Raw genomic sequence first — 27,716 nt, forward strand, 5'->3', positions numbered from 1 at the left:
TGCTTTTAATCATTGAGCTGTCATTCCGACTCATTTTCAGATGAGATTAATGACTCCAGTGGCAGACTGAGAGACACTGTGGACAGTGTAGTGTGTGAACTTTGTTGCAACTGTGGAAGTCTTGAGTGGAGGAGCTTCCCTCCAGAAGGGATAAATTCTGAGCACTGGCTTCACCTTGTCCCCACATCTGGTGGCCTGCTGCCTGTCCTGGTCACACGAGCCCTAAAAGTCTCCCCTTCTAGATCCTGTTGATCCTGTTACCCTGGCAAGCTATGACTACTAAGGATGACCCTCTTGGGGCCTCAGTTTCCCCTTACTTCGGTGAGGGGTGCCAGTCCTCACATGCTCACAGATGGAGAATCCTTCCCTTTTGCCTAGCTCAGGCAGCTTCTGGGATTAGGCAGAAGGCCACATCTTCCTGCCAGCACTTTGGGCTCAGGAACTGCCCTTCCCGACAAGAAAAGGATTCTTGTTATAAAAACAAATTCTGTACTCACTAAGTATGAACTTGTCATCTCCCCCAGGTCCTGGTAGCCACTGTTTGACTTGCCATCTCCGACTTTCACTCCTCACGTGAGTAGGGTCAATTTGTCTTTTTATGCAGACAGCTTGCTTCCCTGAGTACCCTGTCGTTATGATTCATTCATGGGGTAGCGCGTGTCAGAGTTTCCTTCCCTCTCAAGGCTAATGTTCCATTGTACCGGTGGACCATATCTGGTTCATTCACTTCTTCCTTGATGGACATATGGGCTGTGTCTACCTCTTCACTCTCGTGAATGAAGCTCCTGTGAACGTGGAAGACAGCATTCCTTTTTTTTTTTTTTTTTAAATTTATGGCTGAAGAACATTCTGCCCATGTAATGATTTGGTTCTGGAGTTTCAAGATTAAAAATCTCAAAACAGCTATAGATTGTACGACCATGTGGAGGGCAGGTCAGTAGTGTACTAATGTCTACTAATGTGTCCCTGGGTGCTTGCTACCTGGTAGCAGTCCCCTCTGGCCACACCCTGGGGCCCGGTTTCTGGAGGTTGGACAAATGCAGGGGATCCTGTTAGTGAGAAGGGGAGCCTCCCAGGTCAGAGACCCTAAGGTCTATCCAATGGCTGGAGAGATGGCTCAGCAGTTAGTGATATTCACTGCTCTTGCAGAGGACCAAGGTTCAGTTCCTAGCACTTACACCAGGTGGCTCACATCTGCCTGAAACTCTAGTTCCAAGGGATCAAATGTTCTCTTTCCTCCACAGACACTTACGTACAAATGATGCCCATAATCTGTGGAAACACACACACGCTCACGCACATGCACACACACTTTTACAAAATATTAAGCGCTAGGTGTGGTATTGCACATCTTTAATCCCAGGACTCTGGAAGCAGAGGTAGCCAGATCTCTGAGTTTCAGGCCAGCCAGGGCTGGTGAGACCCTGTCTCAAACAAAACAAACTTTACATCTATTCAAGAAGGGGAGTAAGGGGTGCCCTGAGTGGCCCTAGTGATTGGGACTGATGTCTTCTTGTCACAGAGCCTTGATGGATTGATTGTCCCCCAAAGGAATTCCACATCTTCAACTCTTGAAAAAGAAAAAAAAAAATCCAGAGCTGCCCTAACGCAAAGGGGCCCCACCCACACCGGTCCAGTCCACTGACCTTGTATGGCTGAGACCACCAGGGCTCAGCCTCTAGTCCTCACACGGGTCCAGGGGCCAGTCCTGCCTTTTCGAGGATAGGCTTCTGGCAGATCCCTGTTGTTTCTGCCTCCTCCATCCAATAGGGCCAGACCCTAATGGTCTGAATCAGCAACCTCTGTCCACCTCTGCAACCAGTTAGGGAGGGCATCAGCACGCGAGAGGAGGGAGAGGGGGAGAAAAGCCAAGAATCCCTTTGGGCGGGGCTCAGCGTGGGTAGGTAGCTTGGACTCCTGGGTCCTGCCCCCCTGGGGTCAACTCTGATTTGAGGTAGAGAAGCCAGCCACATCAAGAGCCCCGCTTTGAGGCTGCCGCCTCGGTGAGAGGTTAGGGAGGACAGTACAGTGGGAGGGGGTAGGCGCAGGGTCTCAGCCAGGCCTTGACACATGTGCCTGGGGCAGAGCGGAAAAAATGAGTGCGGGGAGATGCAGCGGCTGCTTTACGGGAAAGCGGATGTGAAGTGCTGACAGGTCCCTGCTGTTCTCAGTTCTTATCTGAACCGGGGCTGCCACCACCGGATGGCCTGGCCCAGAAGCGCCTTGCAGCCCAGAGCCAGGCGGGAGGTTCAGAGAACCGTTGAGTGAACGACCACTTCCTCCCGCCTGCTGTGCCTCCTCCTCCTCTTCTCCCTCCCTCCCTCCTTTTTTTTTTTTTTTTTTTTTTTTTTGAGTACTCCTGCATACTCTCCATCCCTTCTATATTCTTTTAACTCATAACGATGTTCTTGTAACAACATATTCAAAGTGTATTTATCAGATTTCAATTCTGGTCTTTTTTTGATGCCCACCTGGTTCCCTTGTCTTTTGGCACAGCCCTGACTTGGGTGTCTGCAGACACAGTGAGTTGCTGGCCATCCCCTCTTGCACTTTGTGCTGAGTCTGGTCAAATTGTTAAGACTGCTGATGGGAACCAGAGGACATGGGCCAGTTCAGATCCCTGTGGCTGGGTTTGTGTAGTTTTGACTCAGCATTGACAGCCCTGTGCCTTCCTTCCTCATAGGGAGCAGATGGACAAAGGTGAATGCTATATAAGCTTGGGGGAATGACGAGTAAAATGTAATGCTCTTTCAGTGTTTAAGGTGTGTGTGTGTGTGTGTGTGTGTGTGTGTGTGTGTGTGTGTGTGCACATGCATGTATGCAACATGCATATGAACATGTGACCTGCATATGGCAAACACATTCATGCACAACTGTATACACATGTGCATAAACAGATGATATACAAACAACACATGCATTGTATATGCACACATGTATAAGCAGGCAAAGATGAATGTGCACCACACATTTTGGTGAACTGATGATTACGTCTCCTGACAACTTTTCCATGATAGTTTGGATTTTCTCCTCAGACTTCCAGATCTCCATTTAGCTTGTATTTGGATCTTTGTGTGATGGCATGAATGTTTTACCATACCAGTTTGCGTATGGTGTTTTTCACCACCTCGAGGCTTTTGCCTTCCACTTTGGGAGCCTGATGTGTCCATCTTAATTTGAATTGTTCCTTGAATGAAACTCTTTCATTGCTAGGGTGTGCCCTGAAGTCGTACTATTTGGGAACATGCTCTCACCTACTTGACCTTCTTGCATGTACTGTCCATGTGGTCTGCTGGGTTTGGGACTGTGCAAGTGTGTGGTCTGTGGTGGGAATCTGAATGCCATGCCGGGGGATACCAGTACCTAATAGGTTCAGGGTCTTCAGGCTGCTCCTTGCTGGTCCCCGCACAAGCAGTGGGGCCTGCTTTCATCCTTCCTGTATGATTATCTTGCCTGCGATGTTGAATTTATAGATCAAGTAGGAAGAGCCACCATGTCTGTGGTATGGCGCCATTGTAAGCGGAGCCCTGTGTCCTGTGTGGAGGCACATCTGTGCCCTGGCTTCTTCTGCAGCCAACTCGTATACTGCTAAGTCAGCAGTTCTCAACCTGTGGGTCACGACTCCCACAGGGGTCGCATATCAGATAGTTACATTATGATTCATAACAGTAGCAAAATTACAGTTATAAAGTAGCAATGGAATAATTCTATGGTTGGGGGTCACCACACCATGAGGGATTATATTAAAGGGTCCCAGTGCTAGGGAGGTGGAGAACCACTGCTCGAACTAATGCCTCATTTGTAGCTGTGATAGAGGGAGTGGGCCATCACTCAACTGTCTGCTACCCAAGAGGGCTTCTTGCACAGTGGAAAGCCACTTAATGTTCACCTTCTTTAGTGGGGTGACCAGGTTTCTTTTTGTAGCACTGACGAGTTTTTCTAGAACCCTGGCTGACTCTTGGAATTTCTCCTTTGGCACTTCCTGTTGAGGACATGGCATCTCCTTCTCCCTTGCTCAATGGTAGTGAGCTCAGGAGGGACTCGAAGGGCTAGGGAGTGTGTGGGTTGCTGAAACACCCAAAGGCAGCTAGCTGTCTGGTCTTCAGAGAGAGGCTGGGGACGGCTGCCTGCCTTCCTCTGTGGTCAAAAGTCAAGATCCCAGGCTAGTGATGTGCTGGGGACAAATTTATCCTTTTTGAAATGTCCTATCCTGTGCTCCAGGGAGAGGCCCACAGGTACCTCTCTCATACCCAGATATACTTCACCCACCCTACTGAGATGGCCCCCAGCATGGCACCAACCCTGCTTGGAAGGACTCACAGAGGAGGGCATGGGGGACACAGGGAAAGCAGCCCAGGGCACCTTCCCGCTGGGCTGAGGCTTGGGATCTGTAGTTGTGGGACCCTTGGAAGCCCTGGCGTGGGGAGAATTGTTCTTCCTCAACCTCTACACTTGAGGTCTTTCATCCCTGGGTGTTGACATGTAAATGTGAGGATGATGAATGGAGATGTGGCTAGGGGGTGACTGTGTATTTCAGGAATGGCAAGGACTGACTCAGGCTGAGCATGAAGATGGTGGTGACCTGCCCTACTTCACCTGGAGCCTCGGCATGAGCCCGCAGCGCTTCCTTTACCGCCCAAGCCCCAACACCACCAGAAGTAGAACAGAATTTGAAGCTTTTGTGACCATTTAATTGTAAAAGGCTAGAACCAGAGGAAAGGGACGCCTGAGTCCCTGGCCAGATGGGTGCCCATCAGACAGCTAGGTTCTTGCTACCTTGCTTGTCTGAGGTGCCAAGGGGACCCTTCAAACCCTTTGTCCATTTCATGGCCACAGTGTGGATGGGAGCCAGAACTGGACTCCAGGAGAGGGTGACTGGAGGGACCCCAACACTTAAATTGCTGCCCAAGATGGCCACAGTTGGTATAAGTCAAAATTGTGCCTCCCTTTCCCCTTCCCTGCTGCTGACACGGGACCTGTCCTTTGGGTCCCTAGGGGAGAGTAGGGAGAGGCAAGTGCCTCACTGGAGGTGTGGGCGGGTTTCTAGCTCTGTGGTTCCTTTCATTGCCTCAGTTTCCCAGCTGTAGAAAGAGCTGAGGTACCTGTGCATGCAGAAGGACAGCAGGGATGCTCACAGAGCCTTTGTCTGGCGAGTGCTCATGCTTCCCCAGATCCCCGAAGCTAGGGACTTTTCAAGTCTTCACTGTAACTTCTCTCGGTCTTGGGATTAGTTCAGGGTCCCTGGGTCCTCCAGCCTATGAGTTTCCCACTTGAGTATCTCTCAAGGGCAGCTTTGGGTACTGTGTCTATTGTGTATCTGGAGTTCTTTGGTATGGGGGTGCCTCACAGGCAGTCTTTAATCAGCGTTTTCCCCATGTCCAGGCACAGGATCCCCAGAGGCCATAGGCTACAGTGACTGAAGCCCTGGCAGTACCCAGTAGCAGGGTTCAGGAGACCTAGGCTCAGGCCAGCTCTGCACTTTGCGACAAGAGGGAACAGGCACGCCTGCTGCTCCCAGCTTGTGGTAAGCGTTAAGAGAACTGCCACTCAACAACACATGTGTTGGAATTGGTACAAGTGCTGGGCTGTCACTCCAGATAGCTCAGCCCCTGGGAGCCTTTGCTGTAGCCTGCACATTCCTCTCGATGGAGGAATGGACCGGTGCTCTCTGCGGAGAGTCTACAGGATGCTGATGGCTGAAGCATCTGGTCAAAGGGGCCAAGAGTAGTGTCCATCTTCATGCCTTGGAGGCTGGGGACCCTGAGGGCCATCAGCTGAGCCCCTACGTCCTAAGGAGGAGGCTCCCAGCCCTTCAGTGAAGACAATGGTGGCATACTCTGTGTGTACACAGGGGGTGGGGAGCTCTGGAGTCTTCTCTCGTCCCTGGAAGGCCAGCTCCTCGTAGGCCACACTGTAGACAGGTGCTGCTGAAGGGTCCTGCTTCTTCAAGGGAGGAAGAAGAAGAAAGAGTCGTCTGTGTAGTCAGTTGGGGGTGGTGTGTGCATCACATAATCAAACCGTCCCCTATGCCGAGTTAGCCTATCACTGGATTTCAGGTTCTTCTTAGAGACCTCAGTCATTGAAGCTGGAGCTGGGACCTAACAGCTGCCCCTTCTCCCCATGGCCCTGTCTGAGATCCAGGATGCAGCCCCTTTGTTTCTGGCTCAGTTTCTACCTCTAAATGGTTCCTGGCCTTATTGAAGGTGTAGGATTCCAAAATGTGACATTTACACTCGTCTCTACTCAGAATAGATGAAGCAGTGACCATGCTGGACATGACGGGGCTGTGCACTCTGGGGTCAGCTGGTGGGTAGAGCAGCAGGATATGGCTCTAGAGTTCTGGTAGGAAGTGGGAACTTAGTCCTCCAGGCTGCAGCTCCTAGCCTCCATGGTCTCTCTGCCTGTACCAAGTCCTGGGGGGAGGGGGTAGACTGTGATGGACCACTCAACAAAAGAGATCCAGACTCACCAGAGACTGTTCCTTGCTTCCAGCTCTTCTGGCCTCTGTTGAGAAACATATTCTGAATTAGAGGGCAGCTCCTGAGCCATCTCCCCTGGTGGAGGGGAAATGTCTTGGCAGTGTGTGTGTGTGTGTGTGTGTGTGTGTGTGTGTCTGTGTGTCTGTCTGTCTGTCTGTCTGTGCTTGGAGTAGAAGTTTCCAGGCCCTGAAGAGTTCTAGACTATGGGCAGGCATCAGGCTTTCTATTCCCAATCATGCCCTTCCCATTCAGTAATTGGGAGTTCCTACTTGGGCCAAGAGTTGTGGAATATGGGCCTGCCACAGGGAAGGATGCCTATCTGTACCTGCTTCCCTGGTACACATAGCACATGGCCAGCATGCAGCAGATATTCTGTGTGGCTTCTTAGCTGCCTGATGACCAGACTTAGCTAAGGGGCTCCTGGAGATGGCACTGTAGGAACGGTCCATCTGTGACAGGGCCTGAAGGCTGACTTAGACCTTCCTTCTAGCCACACAAAATGGCAACTCCTACTAGTTATTAGTAAACCCAGAAGCCTGGGGCTAGCTGTGGGTGGGGTGGCCACAGGCTCTTGTAGTGGTTAGGGTGTGTGTGAAGTAAGGTGACATAGGTCCTTCTGGTGACCACAGGCCCTTCCGATGGCCAAAGTATGTGTGAAGTATGGTGACTACAAGGTGTCATGGCAGTCAGGAGCCCTGAGAAATGTAGAAGGTAGAGTGTTGGAAGGAGCCATAGTGGGTGGAGAACAGCCAGCCCAGCCATTTGCAAGGCCTGAGGCTTTCTTTGATTTCGGTTGGACAGGGATAGGGGTATGATGAGCCTTACCTGACGTCTCTGTTGGGCAGAAGGCAGCTAGGACCCAGGCCAGTAGCAGCAACACAGGGACACCCACTAGGACACTCATGAGCCCAATGACCAAGCCTTGAAACTGGCCTGCTGGCCTGGGCGAGGGACTGGGGTATCTTGTTGAGGTCTCCAGGATTCTCTCTACAGGACCACAAAGGATAGAGTTCTAGGATACCAATAGTGTATTCTCTTTAGGGGCACCCATCCTGCCCGTTCCAAGTCCTAAGGGCTGTCCACTTTGCATGGGCAGTGACTGGCCACCCAACCTACTTCCATAGGCTCCTCCATCCCTTAAAGATAAATGGGCATCTGAGGATTTCCAGAGCGAGAGGAACAGGGTCCTCAAGTGCTGGGCAGGGCCATAGATGGGAACCTAGCAGGTCCCTAGGCAGGAGGGGTCTCCTGCTCAGGCTTTATCTAGCCGCACCTGTTACCACAAGCTCTGCTCCAGGGCTCTCCTTGATTTGTGCATTGGGGGGCAGGGAGATGGCCCCACAGAGGTAGATGCCACTGTCATTGCGCCGCGTGGTGAGGATGTTCATGTGGAAGTCATGCCCATTGGGCAGCTGTGTGATCTGGAAGCGGCTGTCCTGGACGGGCTGGCTGAAGCCATTGCAGAAGGCGGCCTGTTTTTGAGTCTGGTTGCTGGGGCTCAGGCGGTACCAGTTCAGCATAAGGTCCTTGGACCAGTTGGAGAAACTGCAGGTGAAGGTGGCATTTGCTCCCTCTGACACTGTGAGCGAGGCTGGAGAGAAGGTGAGGGGCCTCCAGGGCCCGTTGGGGACCTCTGAGATGGATGAGAATAAAGATCTGTGAGGAAGGGGTGTGTGACCATTTTCTGAAAACCCCGGGGAGAGGGACGGTTCTCTCAGACACACCCCAGGTCAGAATCTCCTAAGCAGTCCCCCCCCCCCCCCCCCCTTCCCAAGGAGCCTGTAGCTTGCAGGCTGTGGATATGATTCTCCACCCCCAACAAGCAGGGCTCCTCCTCTAGCATAACTGAACCTAGAGGCTGGAGGCTTCTATCTGGCATTCATATTTCTGTCCTTTGAGAATCTGGGATTTTCCCTCAGATGTCTTTACCTTCCCACTCCTGTACGAGGTACCCCAGGTCTGACCTGCATGTTTCAGCCCTAGCCTTCTGATTGACTGGTCTAGTTCTGTTTGAAGGGTCAGTGCGGTGCTGATGTGGGAGTGTGAGGACTTCCATAAAAACCCCAGACGTTGGAGGTAGTATATTCTTGAGTAAACTTGGGGTCCAGGCTTTGTCCTGGCCCAGGGAGACCATCCAGCATGACAGAGCTGCCCTGGGTAGCAGAAGGTATAGGGCAGCCTTGTCTTTCCAGCCATATCAGAGGTCACAGCCAGGAAGGAGAGGTCCCACGGTGCAGGACTCCCCGGAACAAAGATGATCTGGATGGCATGGCTACCAGGGCTTTGTCAGGGATGCCCCACACATCATACAGGGCCTTGGGGCTCTTCTCAGTAAGGGTCTATCTCACTGACGGGCTTCTTGCCACACACATTGCACACTTACATATAACCTCCCCCAGGTACTCTGAAACACCCCCTGCTGGGACCCACATGACGCCAGCCGCTGAACCTGCAGTCAAGTACATAGGTACAGTCAGAAGCTCAGGGTCAAGGGAACTCAGACTTGCTGAGCACACACTTGCTGGGAGGATATGCACACAGGAAACAGCCACAGAGGCATTCTTGAATATGCTCTGGCCTCATCCCTGCCTCGGCTGCCAGCTTTCTGCCTTTGGCCCAAGCAGTCATTTGGCAATTGGGACTTGTAGAGGAGGGGCCAGAGCCAAACAGAGATTGTCCTCAGCTGCCCCCTTTCCAGCCCCCTACCCCCTCTTCTCACAGATTGTGTTGTATAGTGAGGGAATTCTACCCAATTATGTGGCCCAGGGCACTGTACCTCAAACACACTTCCAGTGCGAGGCGTTTGACTGTACTTACTGGGCATGGTTCCCTCCCAGGGTGGCAAAGAGTCAGGCTGTGTTGCTACAGCTAAGGTTCAGCTTCAGAAGACAGAGAGAGAGCGAGCAGGAGTTGGAGGCAAAGAAGAAGGCCAGATAGGGAGAGAAAGGAACGAGAGGAGAACCGATGGCCCGAACACCAAGGTATATGAAATCAGCCTCCTCTAGCTCAGAAAGGAAGCCAGAGATACTTGATGGAGTTATCTGCAGTGAGCGAGAAGACTTCAGCAGAGGGAGGCCCTGAGACATTCCCACCTTGTAAGTAATCTTGCTTAGAAATGGTCTCCCTAGCCACCTGGGATAGAAGCAGGATGCCATTTCCCTTCCTCAATGTTCTTGGCTACCCATAGATGATGGAAGAACAACGCCATGCCCTGCTAACGATCTAGTGCCACGTGGACCTGAGGGTGGGCGTAGTCTATGAGCCAGCCCTGGAGTTCCTCAGGGCCCAGGGTCCCTAGATCCCATGCAGTTGGTAAAGTCTAAGTCACATGGTTCTGGGCAGTGGTCCATGTAGGTTTGTGTGGGCCAGGAGGACCAGCAGTGTCATGGATCCTTGGAAGGGCCAGGCCCAGGCTGGGGGTGGCCAGGGTGAGATCTATTCATCTTAGCGAAGGTTCTGTCTCTCCTCAGAGGCAACACAAACATTGTGGGGGCTACGGTATACTCTTCCTTTGGCTTGTGATGATCTGTCCAAACCACACATAGCTAGCATGTCACAACACACTGGTGTCAATGGATCTCTTCTTTAAACAGTTACTCAAGAAACATACAAGCCTTTTTACAAGAAGGTTAGAAACAGATTTGGCAAAGCAAACATATCTTCCCCACCTTCACCCTTCTAGGCTCTATCATTGTGTTCTGGTCTATGGTTTCCCTCCTTGGAACTAGAAACCTTGGGTCCCTTTACAAGCATTCTGGATAACCTTCAGTCTATACAGCATTACCCTGACCCCCAAAATCCACCACCACAACCACACTTAACCACTGATCTCCAAACAGATTCTCAGGACTTTCCAGGGTCATGAGGTCCAGAAAAGCCCCCAGAGAACCAAAAGGCACAATTCCCCTTATGTATTCCAGGCAAGATTGTCACACCTGTCCGAGGGCAGCTGTGCTCTGTGAACACACCAGTTACCTCTGTCCAGTAGTCACCTCCTGTCCTCTGATGGGATCTATCCCTCAGGCTTTGGGACCATATGTCCTCAGGGAACCACCTGCCATCCCCCCTCTCAAAGTTAGCCTTTAGGTTGCCCTGGATGAGTTCTTGGGTGGACACCGGAGTCCAGAGCCTCATCAACTGTTCGCTTCCAGGTTTCTCCTGGTCCTGTGCCTAAATGTATGACAATCCGAGTCACTTGGATCCTCACTGACTCTTTGCTGTTTATTCCTCTGGTGGCAGGACCATTGACTTCCCAGGTCTCTGTCCTCTTGTGGATCTCTGCCTATGTCCATCCCAGGGCTTTGCCTTGCTCTGTCCAGGCCCTGGTGGCCCCCGTGTCCCTGCTCCCTCTGTCCTCCACAGCCTCTTTGGTCTTCTTAACCATCTCCCGGGGAATTCTCTTCTTGAGCTGGCATGCGTCTTCCCTCAATGTGCCTGTGGTGGCCCCGGGGATGACAAGGGTGCTATAGGGATGTACAGGAGGGACTGGGCTTTGGCAGGAGAGTGTCTGCCTCTGGAGGTCACCAGGTGGTAATACTACATGGCGGACACCCCCAGGGCAGTCAGTTCATCCATAAGGAGTAAAGTGCCACCCAGGAATGAACAGGCCCCCGAGAGACTGCTAGGAAGTGGGCTGGGAGCACCTTGTCGCCTGGGATGGCGGCTAGGTGGGTCCAGCACCAAGACTTTCCAGCAGTCCTGAGAAAGTGAGATAGATACTGCAGCGGCTGAGGCCCTAAACTGTACTTCTGAGTCTCCCTTTCATGCTGTGGCTGCCTGGGAGAGCATACAGGTAGATGAAAGTGAAATGTCACTGTGGTTAAAACACATTAACGGTGGCTTGTCTTTTAAAGACAGGAACTGGCGAAATAGCCGAGCCTTGCCTTGAACTCACAATTCTCCTTCTGCTTCCCAGGTGCTGATTTCAGGCAGGCACTGTCCTGCCGTGATAAAGACAGACACTTCTGACTCATCCAGAAGTGGTGAGTGGAGAGGAGCTGTGACTTCTGGGAACAGTGGATGAGGATTCACTCAGTCCCTGTGCTGGGAGTTCCATGAAACTGTTTTGATGCTGTGTGCACAACTGGAGATTTCACAGGAGGGAGAAAGGAGAGCTGGGGAGACAGCCCGGGGGTAAGGACACTTGAGAATGGGAGTTTGGATCCTCAGCACCTGTGTGAAAGATGCACCCATCACAGTATGTGCTTGTGACATCAGCCTCATGGGAGGCAGAGACAGGAGGAGCCTTGGAGACTGATGGCTAGTTATCTTGGCTGAAAAACACAAGCTCCAGTTTTAGTGGAAGATACTGTCTCCAGGGAGTCACGTGTGTGGCAATGTAATTTTTTGTTTTTCTGAAACAGGGTTTCTCTGTGTAGCTTTGTGCCTTTTTCCTGGAACTCACTTGGTAGCCCAGGCTGGCCTCGAACTCACAGAGATCCGCCTGGCTCTGCCTCCCAAGTGCTGGGAGGTTCAAGTGAGGCTTGGAGGCACAAGGCTTTAATCCCAGCACTCGAGAGGCAAAGGCTGACAGATCTCTTGAGTTAGAGGCCAGTCTGGACTACAGAGCGAGATTTGCCAGGAAAGGCGCAAAGCTACACAGAGAAACCCTGTCTCGAAAAACCAAAAAAAAAAAGAAAGAAAAAAAAAAGAGAACAATGTAACAATCAACCTTACAGGCCTTGGATTTTTCATGTGATCAACTTTTATCATGGCCCTGACCCAGATAATGCATGTGTATCATTTGCTGGAAGCAGCAAGTACAGCAATATTCTGAAATCTGTCACAAAGGTTGAAAGCGTCCATTTATGGGTATTGTTTGATAATGGTGCTTGTCATCTGGGTCAGTTGAGATCAGTTAGAGCCAGTGACTTAATCCCTTGTAAAACTCTGTTAAAGATTTCTGTATCCCATTCTCTCCCCCATAGGATGCTTTTTATGCTGTTGAATAAAGACAGTGCAAAGTCCTTTGTTAGGGACAGACAGACAGATAGACACACACACCTGCACAACTCATAAAACAGACAGACACCACTCACGGATATCGACGGCTACAATGGACAGACAGACAAACAGACAGAGAAAATACAACAGACAGACACCACTCACAGATATAGACGGCTACAATGGACAGACAGACAGACAGACAGAGAAAATACAACAGACACCACTCATGGATATCGACGGCTACAATGGACAGACAGACAAACAGACAGAGAAAATACAACAGACAGACACCACTCACAGATATAGACGGCTACAATGGACAGACAGACAGACAGAGAAAATACAACAGACAGACACCACTCATGGATATAGATGGCTACAATGGACAGACAGACAGACAGAGAAAATACAACAGACAGACACCACTCACAGATATAGATGGCTACAATGGACAGACAGACAGACAGAGAACCACCAATGTGTATAATCTGCACAAAAGTAGGAGCAATCAGGCAGGATCGCTTCCTCTGGCTCTCACACACGTACACAGAGGTGCGCACACCCATGGGCACCCATGTCGGCAGGGACAGGAGGCCCCCTGGGGCTTGTGGGAGAGCTGATTTGGCTGAGGCAGTGGACTTTGGGTTCAGAGAGAGATCCTGTCTCAAAAATTAAGGTGGAGAGCGATTGAGGAAGATACCTGATGTTGACCTCTGGTCTCCACGTACATGTTCACACACGTGTGCATGTACAACGATGCACACACATGCTCCTTGTACATGTAAAAATCAACAGAGGACCTGCCTTTCACTTGGCAGTGTGCATGCCAATGAGGAGATTTGACCCTTTTCCGTATTGAGGTCACTTTATCTCTCACCTTGTGGGCCTCTAACTAGCATCTGGGAACCTAGAACTGGCAGGGACCCCTTTTGGGGATGCACCTGGGGCCAGCCGAGTTGAACTCACCCCTTGTCCCCCAGCATGGTGAGGTGTGAGTACCAGAACGTAATGTGAAGGGCCCCTTTCCCCTGCCCAAACTGTCCCAGTTCTCCTGTCTCTGGAGGCGGTGTGGAGGTGCCGATGGTGGTAACTTAGCCTTCCGCTCTTCAGCTCCCACCCCTGTCCAACTTACTTGGGAGTTTTCACCCTGCAATCACGCCACCAATGGGTGTCTGACCCATGAACACTAACCCCAAAGTCATGTACTAGTGATACTGGGAAGGGAGAGCCCTGGAGATAACTGGGTGCCCACTCACAAATCGTATGCTGTGGAGGGAGAGGCTGGGATGTAAGACTGAGTGCTTGCTCTGTCCTTCTCTAGGATTCCTGGAACCACTTTGGGACTCCACAGTCTCCCCACTTGCAAGAAGGACTCGTTGGAGACCACCCCTTGACCTCAGACCCCCAGGTCCTAGAACCCTGAGATGATTAATCACTGTCCTTCATAATCACCCACCCGTGGTGTTCTGTTAGAACAACAGAAAAGGGGCTAAGCTAGGCTTTCTCCCCTAGGGAGCCTTCCTGGCCTCCTGAGCCTGTGCAAAGTTCTGTATACAAGGTATAGTTCAGAGATGATGGGGTCTTCTTGATTTCCCTGGGCTTATTCTTGAACTCATGTACAGAGGTGAGTGGATGGGTGAGTGGCATGTCCCGGTTAGCACAGGGAGGTTGAGAGGGAGAGTCCTTTCAGTCAGAGCCTGAGCCTGAGCCTGGAGGGCCACACGACAAGCTCACTGCAGACCACAGGCTCCTGTGGGCTGAGGCCAAATCATAACCACACAGAAGCATACAATACCTTATTTAGGCAAGACTCATCTGGGATGATGAGAGCATGGTCAGGTGGGTGACAGGGGTCTCCTTACTCATTACAAATGGATTGTATCCCCCATGTCCACCTGAATAAATGTCCCCAGTGTGAGGACCCCAGAAGGGCACCTACAAAGATGATCAGGATTGTAGTTTAAGTAGATGTGAGATGCTCCAGATGACACACCACATTTCTTGCCTAGTCTGCTAAGGGCACAAGCTAACCCAGCCAAAGTGGAGGCAGAGGACCTGTAGACACTCAGCCAAAATCACGTCACCCTCAAGGGTTCCAGCCAGCGAGAAGCAAGCCAGCCAGAAGCACAGTGTCAGAGCTCTAGCTGCATCTAGGCGGGGATGTGTCTCCAAGGTATAAAGTGTGAAGGGTTTTCTAACATCTGCCATTGATGCTTAGTGATGCAGAACATCACAGTGATGTGAAGAGACAGGAGATAGGGGCTGAATTGTTCCTAAACTCATAATGGAATCTTTACTCCAGCACCTTGGGATAGAACTTTGCTAGCAGTAGGAGCTAGCTATGGGATTAATTAAGATAAGGTCACCTTGGAGTAGGGTAGGGTCTCAGCTAGTGAGACTAGTGTCTATGTAGAAAGGGGATTATGGACCCTGGCTAGTACATGAGGCAGAGGTGGGGGGATGTATCTAGGTACCAAGGAACCCAAATATTGCTAGAAAATTCAGAGGCAGAAGGGAGATCTGGAACATATTGGCCCACAGACACTGAGGATCCCTTATCTTGAGTTCTAATTTAAGAACCCCAAGCCTGAGACATTCTTTCTAAGTCCACTCTCCACTAGCTGTGGTATTTGGTGACACTGGTCCAGCCAAGCCCATGAAGTACCAATAAGGTAGGAGAGAGTTTTAGACTGGCCTGGGCAATCTGACGAGAACATTGCCTCAAAAGAGGTCAGTTTTCTAAACTAACATCACACACACACACACACACACACACACACACACACACACTTCTTTTTCTTTCTTTCTTCCTTTCTTCCTTCCTTCTTTCCTTCCTTCCTTCCTTCCTATCTATCTATCTATCTATCTATCTATCTATCTATCTATCTATCTATCTATCTAATCTTCTAATTATAACTGTTTTCTAAATATCATACCCACAAATAAATGCAGCTCTCATCCCTCATCAAAGAAGATTCTTTTTGCAACATAAGGAGGTAATTACAGAGACAACCAACTGCTCAAATCGCAGAGAGTAAGTGCCTGCAGACTGCACAACCCCAACTGATATGCTTGGAACACAAACCCTAAACCTACGTAAGGCTCAGGGAAATCACAAAAGAAAGCTTGGAAAGCTTAGAGGAGCCAGGGACCCAGGACACCTGTTGATGGAGTGTTCCCTAGACACTCCAGGGAAAATGCATCCATGAACTCTCAACCATGGTAGACTGAACACAAGACTAGCAGAATGAAAACACCACTTACCACACAGATGTGAACAGAGGAAATTCCACACAGTCCTAGCCCCATAGGAAGAGCTATAGGTTAATGGCTAAAGAGAGAGGGAGAATCAGTGGCCCCAAAGACAAATTCCCACATAGGTTGTCCACTCTCAAGTGGTCAATATGAACATGTGCACATATGAGCAAAGCTTAAGGGACTTAATACGTTATAAATATGCAGGCATGTATGTATATATGCATATTCGTATTTTTCACAATTATAGATTAAAAAAGCAAGTGTGACTTTAAGAAATGTGACTTTAGGATGTGCTTGGCAGTTTTCATAAATGGTCTGAGTAAATCTCATGACCCACGAGGCAATAACTGTTTTCCCCAAATTGTAGGTGAGAGGTTGGAGAAATGCTTCAGCGGTATAACACTCTGGCTGCTCTTCCAGAGGACCCAGATTCAATTCCCAGCACCTACATGGCAGCTCACAACCCTATGTAACTCCAGCTCCAGGGAAGCCGGTGCCTTCTCCCAGCCTCCACAGACATTAGGCACACACATGATGCACTGACATGCAGGCAAAATGCCCATACACAAAAGATAAAATAATGAAATGGAAAATTTAAAGAAGAAAAGAAAAAATTGTAGGCGAGAAAAACAGTAAAGAGACGGACTGGCTCACAAAGGTCACCGTGCTCACCAGCGGCTTTATGGACTAACTTAACTTCTGACGAGCATGCTGCACTACGCCTGCCTTTAGTCTGAATACAAGATGGTCCATCTCCAAGCCTGAATTTTCTTGACCTAAGCAGTCATTGTTGAGGCCAGGAGACATGTATAACTAGTAAGTATGAGAGGGGATGTCTACGGGAACAGCTGAATAAAGAAGGCGAGGCAATCAGGAAGGAAGAAATGTCCTGGACTAAGGGTCCACTGCTGCCAAGTGGCAGGGAGAGTGCTGGCCGTGGAGAGTGCTCGGTGCAAAGCTATACAGACAGGGAAAGAGGCAGGCCAGCTTCCAGACATCCGTCAGCCACAATCTAAAAGCAAGCCTGTTCAGATACACCCATCTTTCCATACTTTGTTACGGAGTTACATTTGGGGACATGCCCAATGTGCCAGGTCACCAGAGTGAGTCACAGGCCCCTTTCTGTCTCAGGTCCTTCTCTCCGATGACACATGGTCCTTATCACTTTGTTCTCTGTCCCTAGATTCCCTCGAGGGACATCTTTCATCCATATGGCCTTGGACCATCTACAATGTTCAGGTCTATTTCCTCACCAGTCCTGACAGCAACCCAGGGGCTCTCCTACAGAGGCCAGCAAGGAGGGAAGGCATCTCCAGCCTCCCAAGCTGTGGCCTGGAACCTGGAGAGGGTCTATGGTGATGAGCACCCAGCTCTCAGTCCCATCCAGCTCTCATGATACTGAAGAGGCTGGGGTGAATGTGACTGAGGCTTTATATGAGCAAGGAGATGTCACTGCAGGCAAAACACGTCCTAGAGCGGCGCAGGGTGTAAGCTTGGTTGGGTCACTCTCCCATGCTCTATAGGAGTAGCCCTGGCTCAGGAGCTAGGTGACTTTCCCCTAGTCCTGGATTCCCAGTGAAGTCTGGAGAGTAGAGGGCAGGGGTCATGGGGTATGGGGGAGTGAAGAGTACAGGAAGTCAAGTTTTCGCTAGGAGGAATTTGACCAGGATTACAGTACCCCTCCATTTCACCCTCCCCAGTGCTGACCACGCAAGCTCTGAGGTCAGGAATGTGTCGTCTGGAGACTTCCAGAAATGGCAGCACAGGAAGCCGTGCCCATGAGGGTATAGAGCTGATTATCCCCTTGGAAAGAAATTGCCAGTCATCTATCTAGTGTGTAGGGTGGGCCTCATGTAGGGATGTCCCCGGACTCTAGGAAAAACAGGGGAAGGCCAAGGACACTAGGGCCTGGCAGAATCCTGAAGCAGGGCCACAGTGGCCAAGGCCAGAGCTCTGGCTAGACCCACCATTGCCCCACAGAGAGGGACATAAAGGATCAGCTGAGATTGGACAAATGTTCAGTCTGCCTGAGAGAAAGTGGGGAGTGGATTCTGAGCCCTGAGAGACACTCCACCTGTAAAACCCACCGAGGGCTAAAAGAGAAGCCCATTGGAGCAACCAGGGGCACAGGCGTCCCGTATTCAGTGTTCCTCTCCTTCAGTGACAGGGAAGCCCTGACCCAGCCACCAACCCTGATCCCACGTCCCTAGGAGCCACGTACCTAGAAGCCACCCTGCTTGCCAGCTCAACTGCAGCACAGCCCAAGTGAGTGGCCAGGGCACTTGCTGGACCCACATGCCCAGAGCCCCTGGCTGTGCCTCCTTCAAGCGCCGCTGCTGTCTCCTGCTCCTCCTCCTCCTCCTCCTTCTGGCTGCTGCTGCTCGGGCAGAGTTGTCTGTAGCGGAAAGGAAACTGTCCTGGGTTATGTTGGAGGGAGGAGACCTGCTCTTGGCTCCCGCCCCCTCTTCCTCCACCTCCACAGAGGTAGGAGAACAGGCAAAGGGGGTGGGGGAGGGGCATCGGAGGGGGAGGGGAGCGGGAGGGAAAGATGCCTAGGAGGAGCAGGTAGGGACTCGTGAGAGACTGGGAGTTGGGCAACAGAGAGGGGAGAGAAGACCAGCTGCTCTTGCCTCCTGCCCCACTATGGGGTCTTCTCATTGTTCAGGCCCCTCTTGCGGGCAGTTACAGTCCTTTCCGATCCCTACATCCTTGATCCTTAGTTCCTGAGGTTTGGGGAGCTTGAGATGAGGGCCAGACTCTTGTCCCTTCGGAGGATGGGTGTCTTCCCCTGGCTACAGTGAGGATAAGCTGGACCTTCCCCTACCTTGTCTGGCACGTGTAGCCTTGAGTCCCCTGAGCTATGGCTTAGTCCTTTACTTTTGGGGAGCAAGAGCTCAGACACCACCTCTTGCTCTGCCTGATGGGTCAGAGGAGGCCTGGAAAGGTTATAGTGAACCTCTCCTAGCACCCTGAGAAGATGCCCTCTCTCCCCAGCCACACCCTCAGACCCAGAAAGGCCCCTGGGCCTGGTCTGGCTTTCTCTCGGGGCTTTTCTTCCCTACAGGACACTGGGCCCATCTGCCTGGATCACTGTCTTCTCTGCTTCCACAGTGGTCCTGGGTTGGCTGGTCCCGCTTCCCTGGGTCTTCCTCTTTGGGTGACAGACCCTAACATCAGGCTGGGGTGGCCACAGTCTTTAGATCTTTCCCAGTCGATCTTCCTTAGTCCCGAGGTGGTGGGGTCCCACGCCACCCTCTGCCTGTCTTGTCCCTGTCTCCCTGGGAGCCGGGTGGGGTGGGCAGACCTGTGCGCACAGCCCCCGCTGGTTGGTCATTTGTGGGGATCTCTGATTGCTTACCAGTTCTTCTGCTCGAAGTATTTTATCACGGTGAATGGGAAATAGGAAAAAAACGAAACCGCTGATATTAGCAATGAGATGAGTAGGTCTCACAAGCCTAAAATAACCAGCCCGGCTGGAAACCATCTGGCAGCTGTGGCAGCCACCCTAGTTCAGAGGCACCAGCTTAGCGGGGAAGGAAACATTACTTTGTACAGCGCAGAGATGGAAAAAGAGTATGAGGCACAGGCTGGCCGCCCCCAGTCTCAGTATGGGGCCTGTGGGCAGAAGCAAGGGGGATCCCCTCCCCAGGCCTGGCTGTTACAGAGCCTCCTGACACCCTTGTGGCTCTCAGGCATGCTCAGGCTAGCAAGGCCCCCAACAAGGCTGGGTGAATAGGTAATGGCTACAGGCCTAGGGCGGATTCTGGACAGATCTCACGCAGCCTCGTTCTGATGTTCTATCTAGACTCTTCGTAGACTCTGAGACTTTGTACTCTATAGTGTAGAGCAGTTCATGAGGACTGGACAGGAGCAGGAGTCTGAGCATCAAGCTGTCAACCCATCCCTGTGGGTTTACTCAACATCCCAGGCCAGCAAGTAGTGGGGCATCTCGTGGAGAGCAAGGGAACCCCTGCCGGTCTCTCTCCCTCCCTCTGCTGCTATACCTTCCTCCTTCCCTTTATCTTTATTCCTCTCTTCTTTCCTTTCTTCTCCCTAGTAGTGGGGTGAAGAACAGGGCGGGGTCTGGGGTAGCCTATTTGGTTCCCTTGTACCAACAGCCATCACGAAGCCCTTAGAGAGGAATGTTTCCCTGAGAGGGTCTGGGGTCTGAGGCAGTGTGGGTCCCAGGACCTGCAAGGAGGCACACAGTAGGAGAGAAAGGGAAGTCCTGTGTGTGGAATAGCAGGGTCCTAGGACCAGGCCTAGAGAGGGATTGCTGGGTCACACCTCAACTTGTACTGCTGACTTCTTATCATATCCTCCCTACAAAAGTCACAATCCTCAACATGCATATTATTACACCAAACCCACAATCCAAAATATACATGCTATCCCCAAGCACACATATTTTATAAAATACATACTATCTCCCAATTCTCACGTGATCTCCAAATACACATTTAATCCCCAAGACGCATGCTGTCCTCCGATCCTTCTAATCCCAAACATGCAAATTATGTTGCATGACATACGATCCCTAACACAATACTATCCTGCAATACATATAAAATCCCTAACACATTTTCTTCCCCAGTAAAGTCATCCCCAACATAATGCTATCTCTTCATACACATATAATCCCCAAAACACGATATAACCCATGCAGTCTCAAACACATATACTGTCTTGCAACACACACACACACACACACACACACACACACACACACACACTCCTTAAGACTCACTTCCTCCTCTAATACATATGCTATCTTCTAATACACATGCTATGTCCCAATACACACTTCATTTCCAACACACATACTACCTCCCAGTACACACACAATCCACAACACACATGCTATCCCACTGTGCTGGTTACCTGCACAGTGTGTACAGGAGGTGCCTGTTTCTCTAGTCTTCTATGGGGCATCATTCCCCCAGTTACATGTCAGCTCTTTAGTCCCTTTGAGTACTGAGCCAGGGTTGGTGGGATGATCTGTTTGCAGCAGGGGGAGGGAGACCCCAGTTGGTGGGGATCGTGGACAGAACTACTAGCGACATTCTTGTGCGGATCTGGGTATGGCTACCAGTTGTCACTTCATGAGGGCAATCATTGGATGTGCGGTTGTCGTGGTAACATGAATTGGAGAGCCTGCACCCACATCTGTTTCTTACTGGATTCACTAGGAAAATGCTCAGTGAGCAAGGTGGGAAGAATCGACCCAAGGCTGGGCTCAGTGGCCACCAGCCGAGCTTCCTTGTGTCAAGTCCTCAGAAGTCTCCCCCGCCTTCAAGGGGCCTCCCCTCCTTCTGGACAAGGCAGAGAAGCATGAGTTTCCAGGGTGCTGACCTCAAGAGTATGACACAAAGGAGCGCAGATGGAAAGTTAGGGAGAGGGGATCCCCACACGCTGGAGGTAACGGGAAGTTTCCATCCAGGTGGGCACAGGGGACAGAAAGTCAAGAAAACAGGAGGATCATTTTGAAACAACTGCAAGGGAAACAGGAGGCAGGGGGTGGGCCCGAATCCAGGCCAACCCAAAACCCACTGTGGCCCACAGTGAGGTCTTATGGGGGCACAGGGCCCTGCAGCCCAGGTGACAGGCTGATTCAAAGGTACTTCTGAGGTTGGAACAGGAAATGGTTAATAGTGTTTGCAAATAAAAACTCTCTGTTCTGCCCTGTTTTGAAACATTTCCCAGAAGCTAAAGGAAGAGCCGCTAATTTATCTGCCCAATTTACAGTACACACACACACACACACCCCACATACCACACTTAACACACACACACATATACAACACACACAAACATATACACACACCATACCATACACACACACACCACACTTAACACACACATATACAACACACACATACATATATACACCATACCATGCACACACACACACACACACACACACACACACACACACACCCCACACTTCACACTTAATCATGTACTTGTTCCTTAAAACGTGTGATTTCTAGCTCCCCATTTCTCTGAACTTTCTAGAGTGTAGTTAGTGGTTTAAATGTGCATCTGTATTTTAAATTTCTAATGTGCATTTCCGAGTGTTTGCTGCATATATGTATACAGTGTACATGTGCTCCCTGTGTGTCTGTATTGTGTGTGGGAACACCTTCCAGGCTTGTCATACCAGCACAGAGTGCTTCACCTTGTTGATTACCCAGACCACTGCAGAATAGCCTCACTAAACCCCTGAAATAATACATGTGAGAAAGTTACATATCCTCACACTTACTAAGTCAATTAAGAGCATGAAGAGTCTTTTATCTTGGCTGGTGACCAAGAGTGGGATAGCACCTCAGAAACACTCTTCTACTGAAGCGCAGGGGGTTCAGTGTTTTTAAAGGTAAAAAAAAAAAAAAAAAAAACCCACAGTGATATCAATGTGAGATGGGGGTCAGGATAACCTTGGAACATTTGTGTTGGCAGACCATGGTAGTTATTTCAGTCACAGCCTAACAACTTATTTTGATTTACACCTTCATTAGTTACTTTAGTTTGTAAAAACATTAGTTATTCTCTTTAATACATTTGAATCATGGTCAGGGTCATGAGAGATCCCAAGTGCTGGCAAGGCAGACACAGTTGTTGGGGGGTGTTGGGAGCCAGCCCAGGCCAAGACTTTCTCAGAAGCCCCGACGAAAGGACAAAGGGAACATTAGTCCTGTGTCCTTGTCCAGGAGAGGACTTGCCAAGGTCCAGTGTGAGGCTGGAACCTGGGCCTCTAAGGAACCCTAGCTTTCCCCACAAAGGCTGCTGTGGGTAGCAGCCCTATGGCAACTGTGTCTGAAATGTCCTGTGTTCTCTTTGCCTACATTGTCTGATTCAGCTCTCTGAGGATCTCGTCCATTCTCTCCCTGCAAATAGTATATAAGATGCTGTACTTTTTAATAAACCTGCTTGGTGTAAGTCACCAGCTTATGTGAGACCTTCTAATCCCATCCCAGCTATTGCTTTCGTCTTTTTTTCTCCTCCCCCGTCCTCCTACTGGACACTTGGCCATTTGAGACCTCATTCTTGTGGGTTGGACTCAGGGGGAGTTGGGGGCCAGAAGAGGGTGTTGGATTGATTGGAACTGGAGTTATAGGTGGTTACGAGCTTGGGAACTGAATCTGGGTTATCTGCAAGATTAGCAAATACTCTTAACCATTCGGTCATCTCTCCAGCCCCACAAACTGTGCATTTATGACTTAAGTACTTTAAAGAAAATGTTCAGGTTTTTTTTTTCAGTTTTTTTGAGACAGGGTTTCTCTGTGTAGTTTTGGTGCCTATCTTAGATCTCGCTCTATAGACCAGGCTGGCCTAGAACTCACAGAGATCTGCCTGGCTCTGCCTCCTGAGTGCTGGGATTAAAGGCGTGTGCCACTACCACCCAGCTAGGGTTCCTTAGAGGCCCAGGTTCCAGCCTCACACTAGACCTTGGCAAGTCCTCTCCTGGACAAGGACACAGGACTAATGTTCCCTTTGTCCTTTCGTCGGGGCTTCTGAGAAAGTCTTGGCCTGGGCTGGCTCCCAACACCCCCCAACAACTGTGTCTGCCTTGCCAGCACTTGGGATCTCTCATGACCCTGACCATGATTCAAATGTATTAAACAGAATAACTAATGTTTTTACAAACTAAAGTAAAAAAAAAAAAAAATATATATATATATATATATATATATATATATATATATATATTAATCAATAAAGAGTTCAAAGATGTGGGATGATGCTGGATGTTAATGCACATGTGTGGTGCTGCTGGTTGGTGATCACCAGTGGGATATCACTTCAATTTTTTCCACTTTTCTGGTTCTCTGATGCATATTAGTTGCCATGGAGACGACGCTGTTGTGAAAATAGCTAATTGGCTGGCATTTAAAATATGAGATGCTTGTTTGGTGTCTGAGTGTATATAGCACTGCAGAGCCCAATAGCAACATGGACAGACCTGAGGCAGATGTATGGGCAGGTAATTTTGCTCAGCTGATGAAAGAGAGGAAGCCCCATGTCATCTGGGTTCTGCATCCCCAGGAAAGCCAGGTTTAGGGGCACCTGGACAGTGCCTATCTCCAGTAACACTGGAAGATGCTTTCATGGTGCAGAGAGGGTTGGGAGGCCTCCTGTTGGGTTCTGGAAGATGAAGGAGCTGAAAGTGCCTTGTTTTTGGCCTTGATTGACTTGGCCCCAAGGCCATGCTCATTGTAGTAGGGAGTAGATGCTGTTGGGTGGGAATTGGGGCTTGATTAATCTTGTCTCAAACCTGTGAGTGTGGCTAGGTATAAGCCATCTTTACTGAGAAATTGAGGTTTCCATGGGCTGCCTGGATGGGATGATTGTGGTGGTATTTGTCTGTCTGTCTGTCTGTCTGTCTATCCATCCATCCATCCATCCACCCACCCACCCACCCACCCACCCACCCATCCATCCATCCATCCATCCATCCATCCATCCATCTATCTATCTATCTGTTTGGCTCACTTGAGTGCTGCCCTGGGTAGATGGGTCATCCCCATATCCACAATGTTGCCATGGCATCTCAGGTGTAATTGCTGATAAGCAGGATCTGGAAAGTAGAGGCACTCCTCATTGTAGATGGCCCAAGAGACATAGCCTTGCCTCAAGTGGAAGCTGAAGGGTTCATGGGGCCAGGATGCTTGGCCTAGGCATGGGAGAGCTGCTCCAGGCTGTTAGATGGCACTAGAGGGCTGGAGCAGAGCTTGGGATGGTTAGAGCAACTATTATCATGATGATAGCTACCATTAATGAATGATTCAAAGATACAAACTGATTCCTCTGGCTTTTACACCCAGAGGCAGCTCTTGCTCTTAGAGAGATGGAATGGAACAGGCCTAGAGCAAACCAAAGATCTTGTAGGGCAGAAAGACAGAGGGCTAGCCAGTTTGTCAGTATGAAGGGACACTGGGCAGTGGGGGTGGGCAGTAATCTGCCCTTTGATGTGGATGCCATGACTCTCAGGATCTGAAAGCCCTGGGGTCAGTAGAGTTGGGGCTTTTCAGATTCTGGGAAAGTAATAGGCATCTGAAAGGCCCACAAAGCATCTTGAAGCACATTCTTATTCCTTAAGCCACAGCAAAGAGCTCGATTAGTGGGCAGAGATAGGACATATATTTGTGCTATATGGGGTTGTATAGGTTGGAGCCCAAGCAGGAATAGGAATCTAAGTCCTCAACCAGAGTGACAGTGCTTCGTCATTGTCTCCTTTTAAAAATAATCTGTTTATTTTTATTTTATGTGCATTGGTGTTTTTCCTGCATGTATGTCTGTGTGAGGGTGTCAGGTCCCCTAGAACTGAAGTTACAGATAGCTGTAAGCCACCATGTAGGTGCTGGGAATTGAACCTGGGTCCTCAGGAAGAGCAGCCAGTGCTCTTAACTGCTGAGCCATCTCTCCAGCCCTCGCCAGTGCTCCTGAGTGACAGTGAACCAATTCAATCAAGCTTGACCTGTCACTCAACAGGATTCCTATGTGTTTATAGATGGCCTTGCTCAACCTCGCTTAGCACAGATAGGAGTGTTTGCAGAGACAGCCTGTTTCCCAAGATAATCGGTCTTACCTGAAGTAAACACTTCCCACAAAGAGAGAACATAGACCTGCATGTAGGCCCCACAGTTGCATCAATTTCCACAATCCCATGCCTCCATAAAGAGAGAACACAGACCTGCATGTAGGCCCCACAGTTGCATCAATTTCCACAATCCCATGCCTCCATAAAGAGAGAACACACACCTGCATGTAGCCTCCACAGTTGCATCCATTTCCTCAATTCCAAGTCTCCATAAAGGGCCCCAGCTAGCTTTTCCCTTTGTAGACCGCCTCCATCTCTGCAGGAGAAGACTGCCTCTCATTGTGTGTGCTAATAAACAGTCTCATCTGTTCTGGTCATACTCTTGCTTCCTTCTGCCTTCTGTCTCTTTATGCTGCCCTGGAAAGCTAACACTTGGTGCTGAAACCCAGGAAGACATTTGGAGTCCACAGGCTGCTTTGAACCCTCTGCTGGACCTCCCTTGTTCTCGTCTGCTCTCCGGCACTGGGCCCTGAGTAAGCCGGACAGGGCCATCCATCCCCCCAAGGGAGCCGTTTCTTTCACCTTCTGTCTCTGCCCTCTGCTCCTCTTACTTTCGTTTTGCTCTGTTGAGTTTGACCTCTAGATAAGGGGCTGCTCTCTATGTGATCAGATCACACATCCAACACAGTCAAATGTCAGCACAAGGTAACGCATGGGACCTAACTTGGTGGCACATGGTTAGGTCTTAGGGGCTCATGGGAGCCCCTCTCTGTCTTGTCTTGAGATCTGTTCAGTTGAGGAGTTCCAAGAACTCTCCACAGGCCCTCATGATCTCTTCACTGCTGGAAGGTATGAGTCTGAGGATGTCCCCCCAACTTCCCAGTCACATTTGGTCAATCTGAAATGTGGGGGATGCAGTGGGCAGCTGGATCTGACTCCCATTTTTAGCTTGATCCCACATCTGCTACGGGGTCCAAATTATCAGCACCAAAGGACACATCCTAAGCCTGTCTGGGGGCTAACCTTAAAGAGCTTCATTTGGGAGACCCCAGAACAACCACACTTATTTAACTTTTAGTCCAAATCTGGCCTCAATATACATTGGAAAATGGCCACCGCTGACCCAAATCTGAAACTTTGATATTAATATCTAAATTGATTTAGTTAACTTTAAAAAAAAAGATTTATTTATTTATTATTTATTAATTAATTTATTTATTATACAGTATTCTGTTTGCATGTATGCCTGCATGCCAGAAGAGAGTACCAGATCTCATTTTAGATGATTATGAGCCACCATGTGGTTGCTGGGAATTGAACTCAGGATCTCTGGAAGAGCAGCCAGTGCTCTTAACCTCTGAGCCATCTCTCCAGCCCCTGATTTAGATAACTTTGTAAGATGGAATGGAGAATTGTCCAAAGCACCCCCCCCCAATATAATCCCCTAGCTCATCTCAACTCTTTTCTGCTGTGGAATAATCCTTCTGTACACTGACTGTGAAAATGTGTTGCTCTCATTGTTAATAATAATAAGCTGATTGGGGGGTTGGGGATTAAGGTCAGTGGTAGAGCATTTGCCTAGCAAATGCAAGGCTCTGGGTTCGATCCTCAGCTTTCAAAAAAAAAAAGCTGATTGGCCGATAGTTAGGCAGGATTTTGGGGGCAGAGAAAATGCTAAGGAGGGACAGAATCTGAGGAGCTGAGAGTCAGATGTGGAAGAAGCAACATGGGAAAGTTCGTAGATGAGGTAAATGAGCCTCAGGGCAGCACACAGATTAATAGAAATGGGTTAATTTAAGTTGTAAGAGCTGGCTAGAGATAAGCCTAAGCTATTGGCCAAGCATTTATAATGAATAATAAGTCTCTGTGTGGGTACTTGGGAACTGGCTGGTGGGACATAAAAGTACACCTATATTTCTTGTCCCTGCCAATCAGTTCCCACTCACAACCTGGCCAAGAGTCTGATCTTAATCAACTCCTGTCTCCCTTCTCCCAAGGGGCTCACTCAGCCTCTAGGAAATGAGCCATGAAGTCTTGCTAGCTAAGCCTTGCAGAATAAGGTCCCTTCTAGCTTAGGGTAAGGATTCCAGTCCAGGTTAGGAGTTAGTGTTAGGGTTTGCTTTAGGGTTAGCAACAGGGTTAGGAGTTAGGGGTTTGGATCAGGGTTAATGTCAGGGTCAGGATGAGAGGTAGAGGACTAGGGTTTGTTGTGTTACAGTTTCCTCCAAGATTGAAACATTCCATCTTTCAGGGAAGCTCCTTAAGCAGGAAGGTAAACAACTGAAGACAGCTTTAGGAAGTTCCTGAAATCAACCAGATTCACTATGCCAGAATAAACAAGCCAAGCTGCAAAGAAGACTCTGAGACCAGACCAGCTGCCTGGAAGAGTTTTAGGATGACTGAGTTACTTAGAGAGGATACTCTCCAACCTGCTGAGCTGCCAGCAGGCTGTGCATGGTGCTCCAGCTGTTGTGAGCTGCCACCCATGCAGG

The 27,716-nt window shown here is 49.8% G+C and overlaps 1 protein-coding gene and 1 long non-coding RNA gene across 5 annotated transcripts in view; one reads left to right on the top strand and one right to left on the bottom strand.

Moving 5' to 3' along the window:
* The first annotated feature begins 522 nt into the window (after positions 1-522).
* On the top strand, positions 523-27,684 carry LOC118572884. Of its 2 annotated transcripts, XR_004943561.1 has the most exons (5): positions 523-573; positions 5,383-5,524; positions 11,395-11,612; positions 13,747-14,049; positions 27,476-27,684. It is a non-coding gene; the product is annotated as an uncharacterized LOC118572884 (long non-coding RNA). The 2 variants fall into 2 exon arrangements; XR_004943560.1 differs by lacking the exon at positions 27,476-27,684 and having other exon boundaries at positions 13,747-15,189.
* Positions 4,710-27,716, bottom strand: part of Pdcd1 (programmed cell death 1) — a 32,602-nt gene continuing 9,595 nt past the window's right edge. Inside the window, exons 1-6 of one of the 3 annotated variants that reach the window (XM_036172703.1) lie at positions 20,565-20,745; positions 17,905-18,078; positions 7,753-8,112; positions 7,305-7,466; positions 6,470-6,504; positions 4,710-5,943 (exon numbers count right to left, since the gene is read on the bottom strand). In XM_036172703.1, the coding sequence (XP_036028596.1) occupies positions 5,710-5,943; positions 6,470-6,504; positions 7,305-7,466; positions 7,753-8,112; positions 17,905-17,980 (867 nt within the window). In that variant the 5' untranslated portion in view covers positions 17,981-18,078; positions 20,565-20,745 and the 3' untranslated portion in view covers positions 4,710-5,709. Of the gene's footprint in view, positions 5,944-6,469; positions 6,505-7,304; positions 7,467-7,752; positions 8,113-17,904; positions 18,079-19,041; positions 19,085-20,564; positions 20,746-27,716 lie in introns of those variants that run through there. The other 2 variants (XM_036172702.1, XM_036172704.1) reach the window with 2 other exon arrangements.

The sequence above is a fragment of the Onychomys torridus genome, chromosome 23 (assembly GCF_903995425.1).
Source record: "Onychomys torridus chromosome 23, mOncTor1.1, whole genome shotgun sequence".
Lineage (NCBI taxonomy): Eukaryota > Metazoa > Chordata > Mammalia > Rodentia > Cricetidae > Onychomys > Onychomys torridus.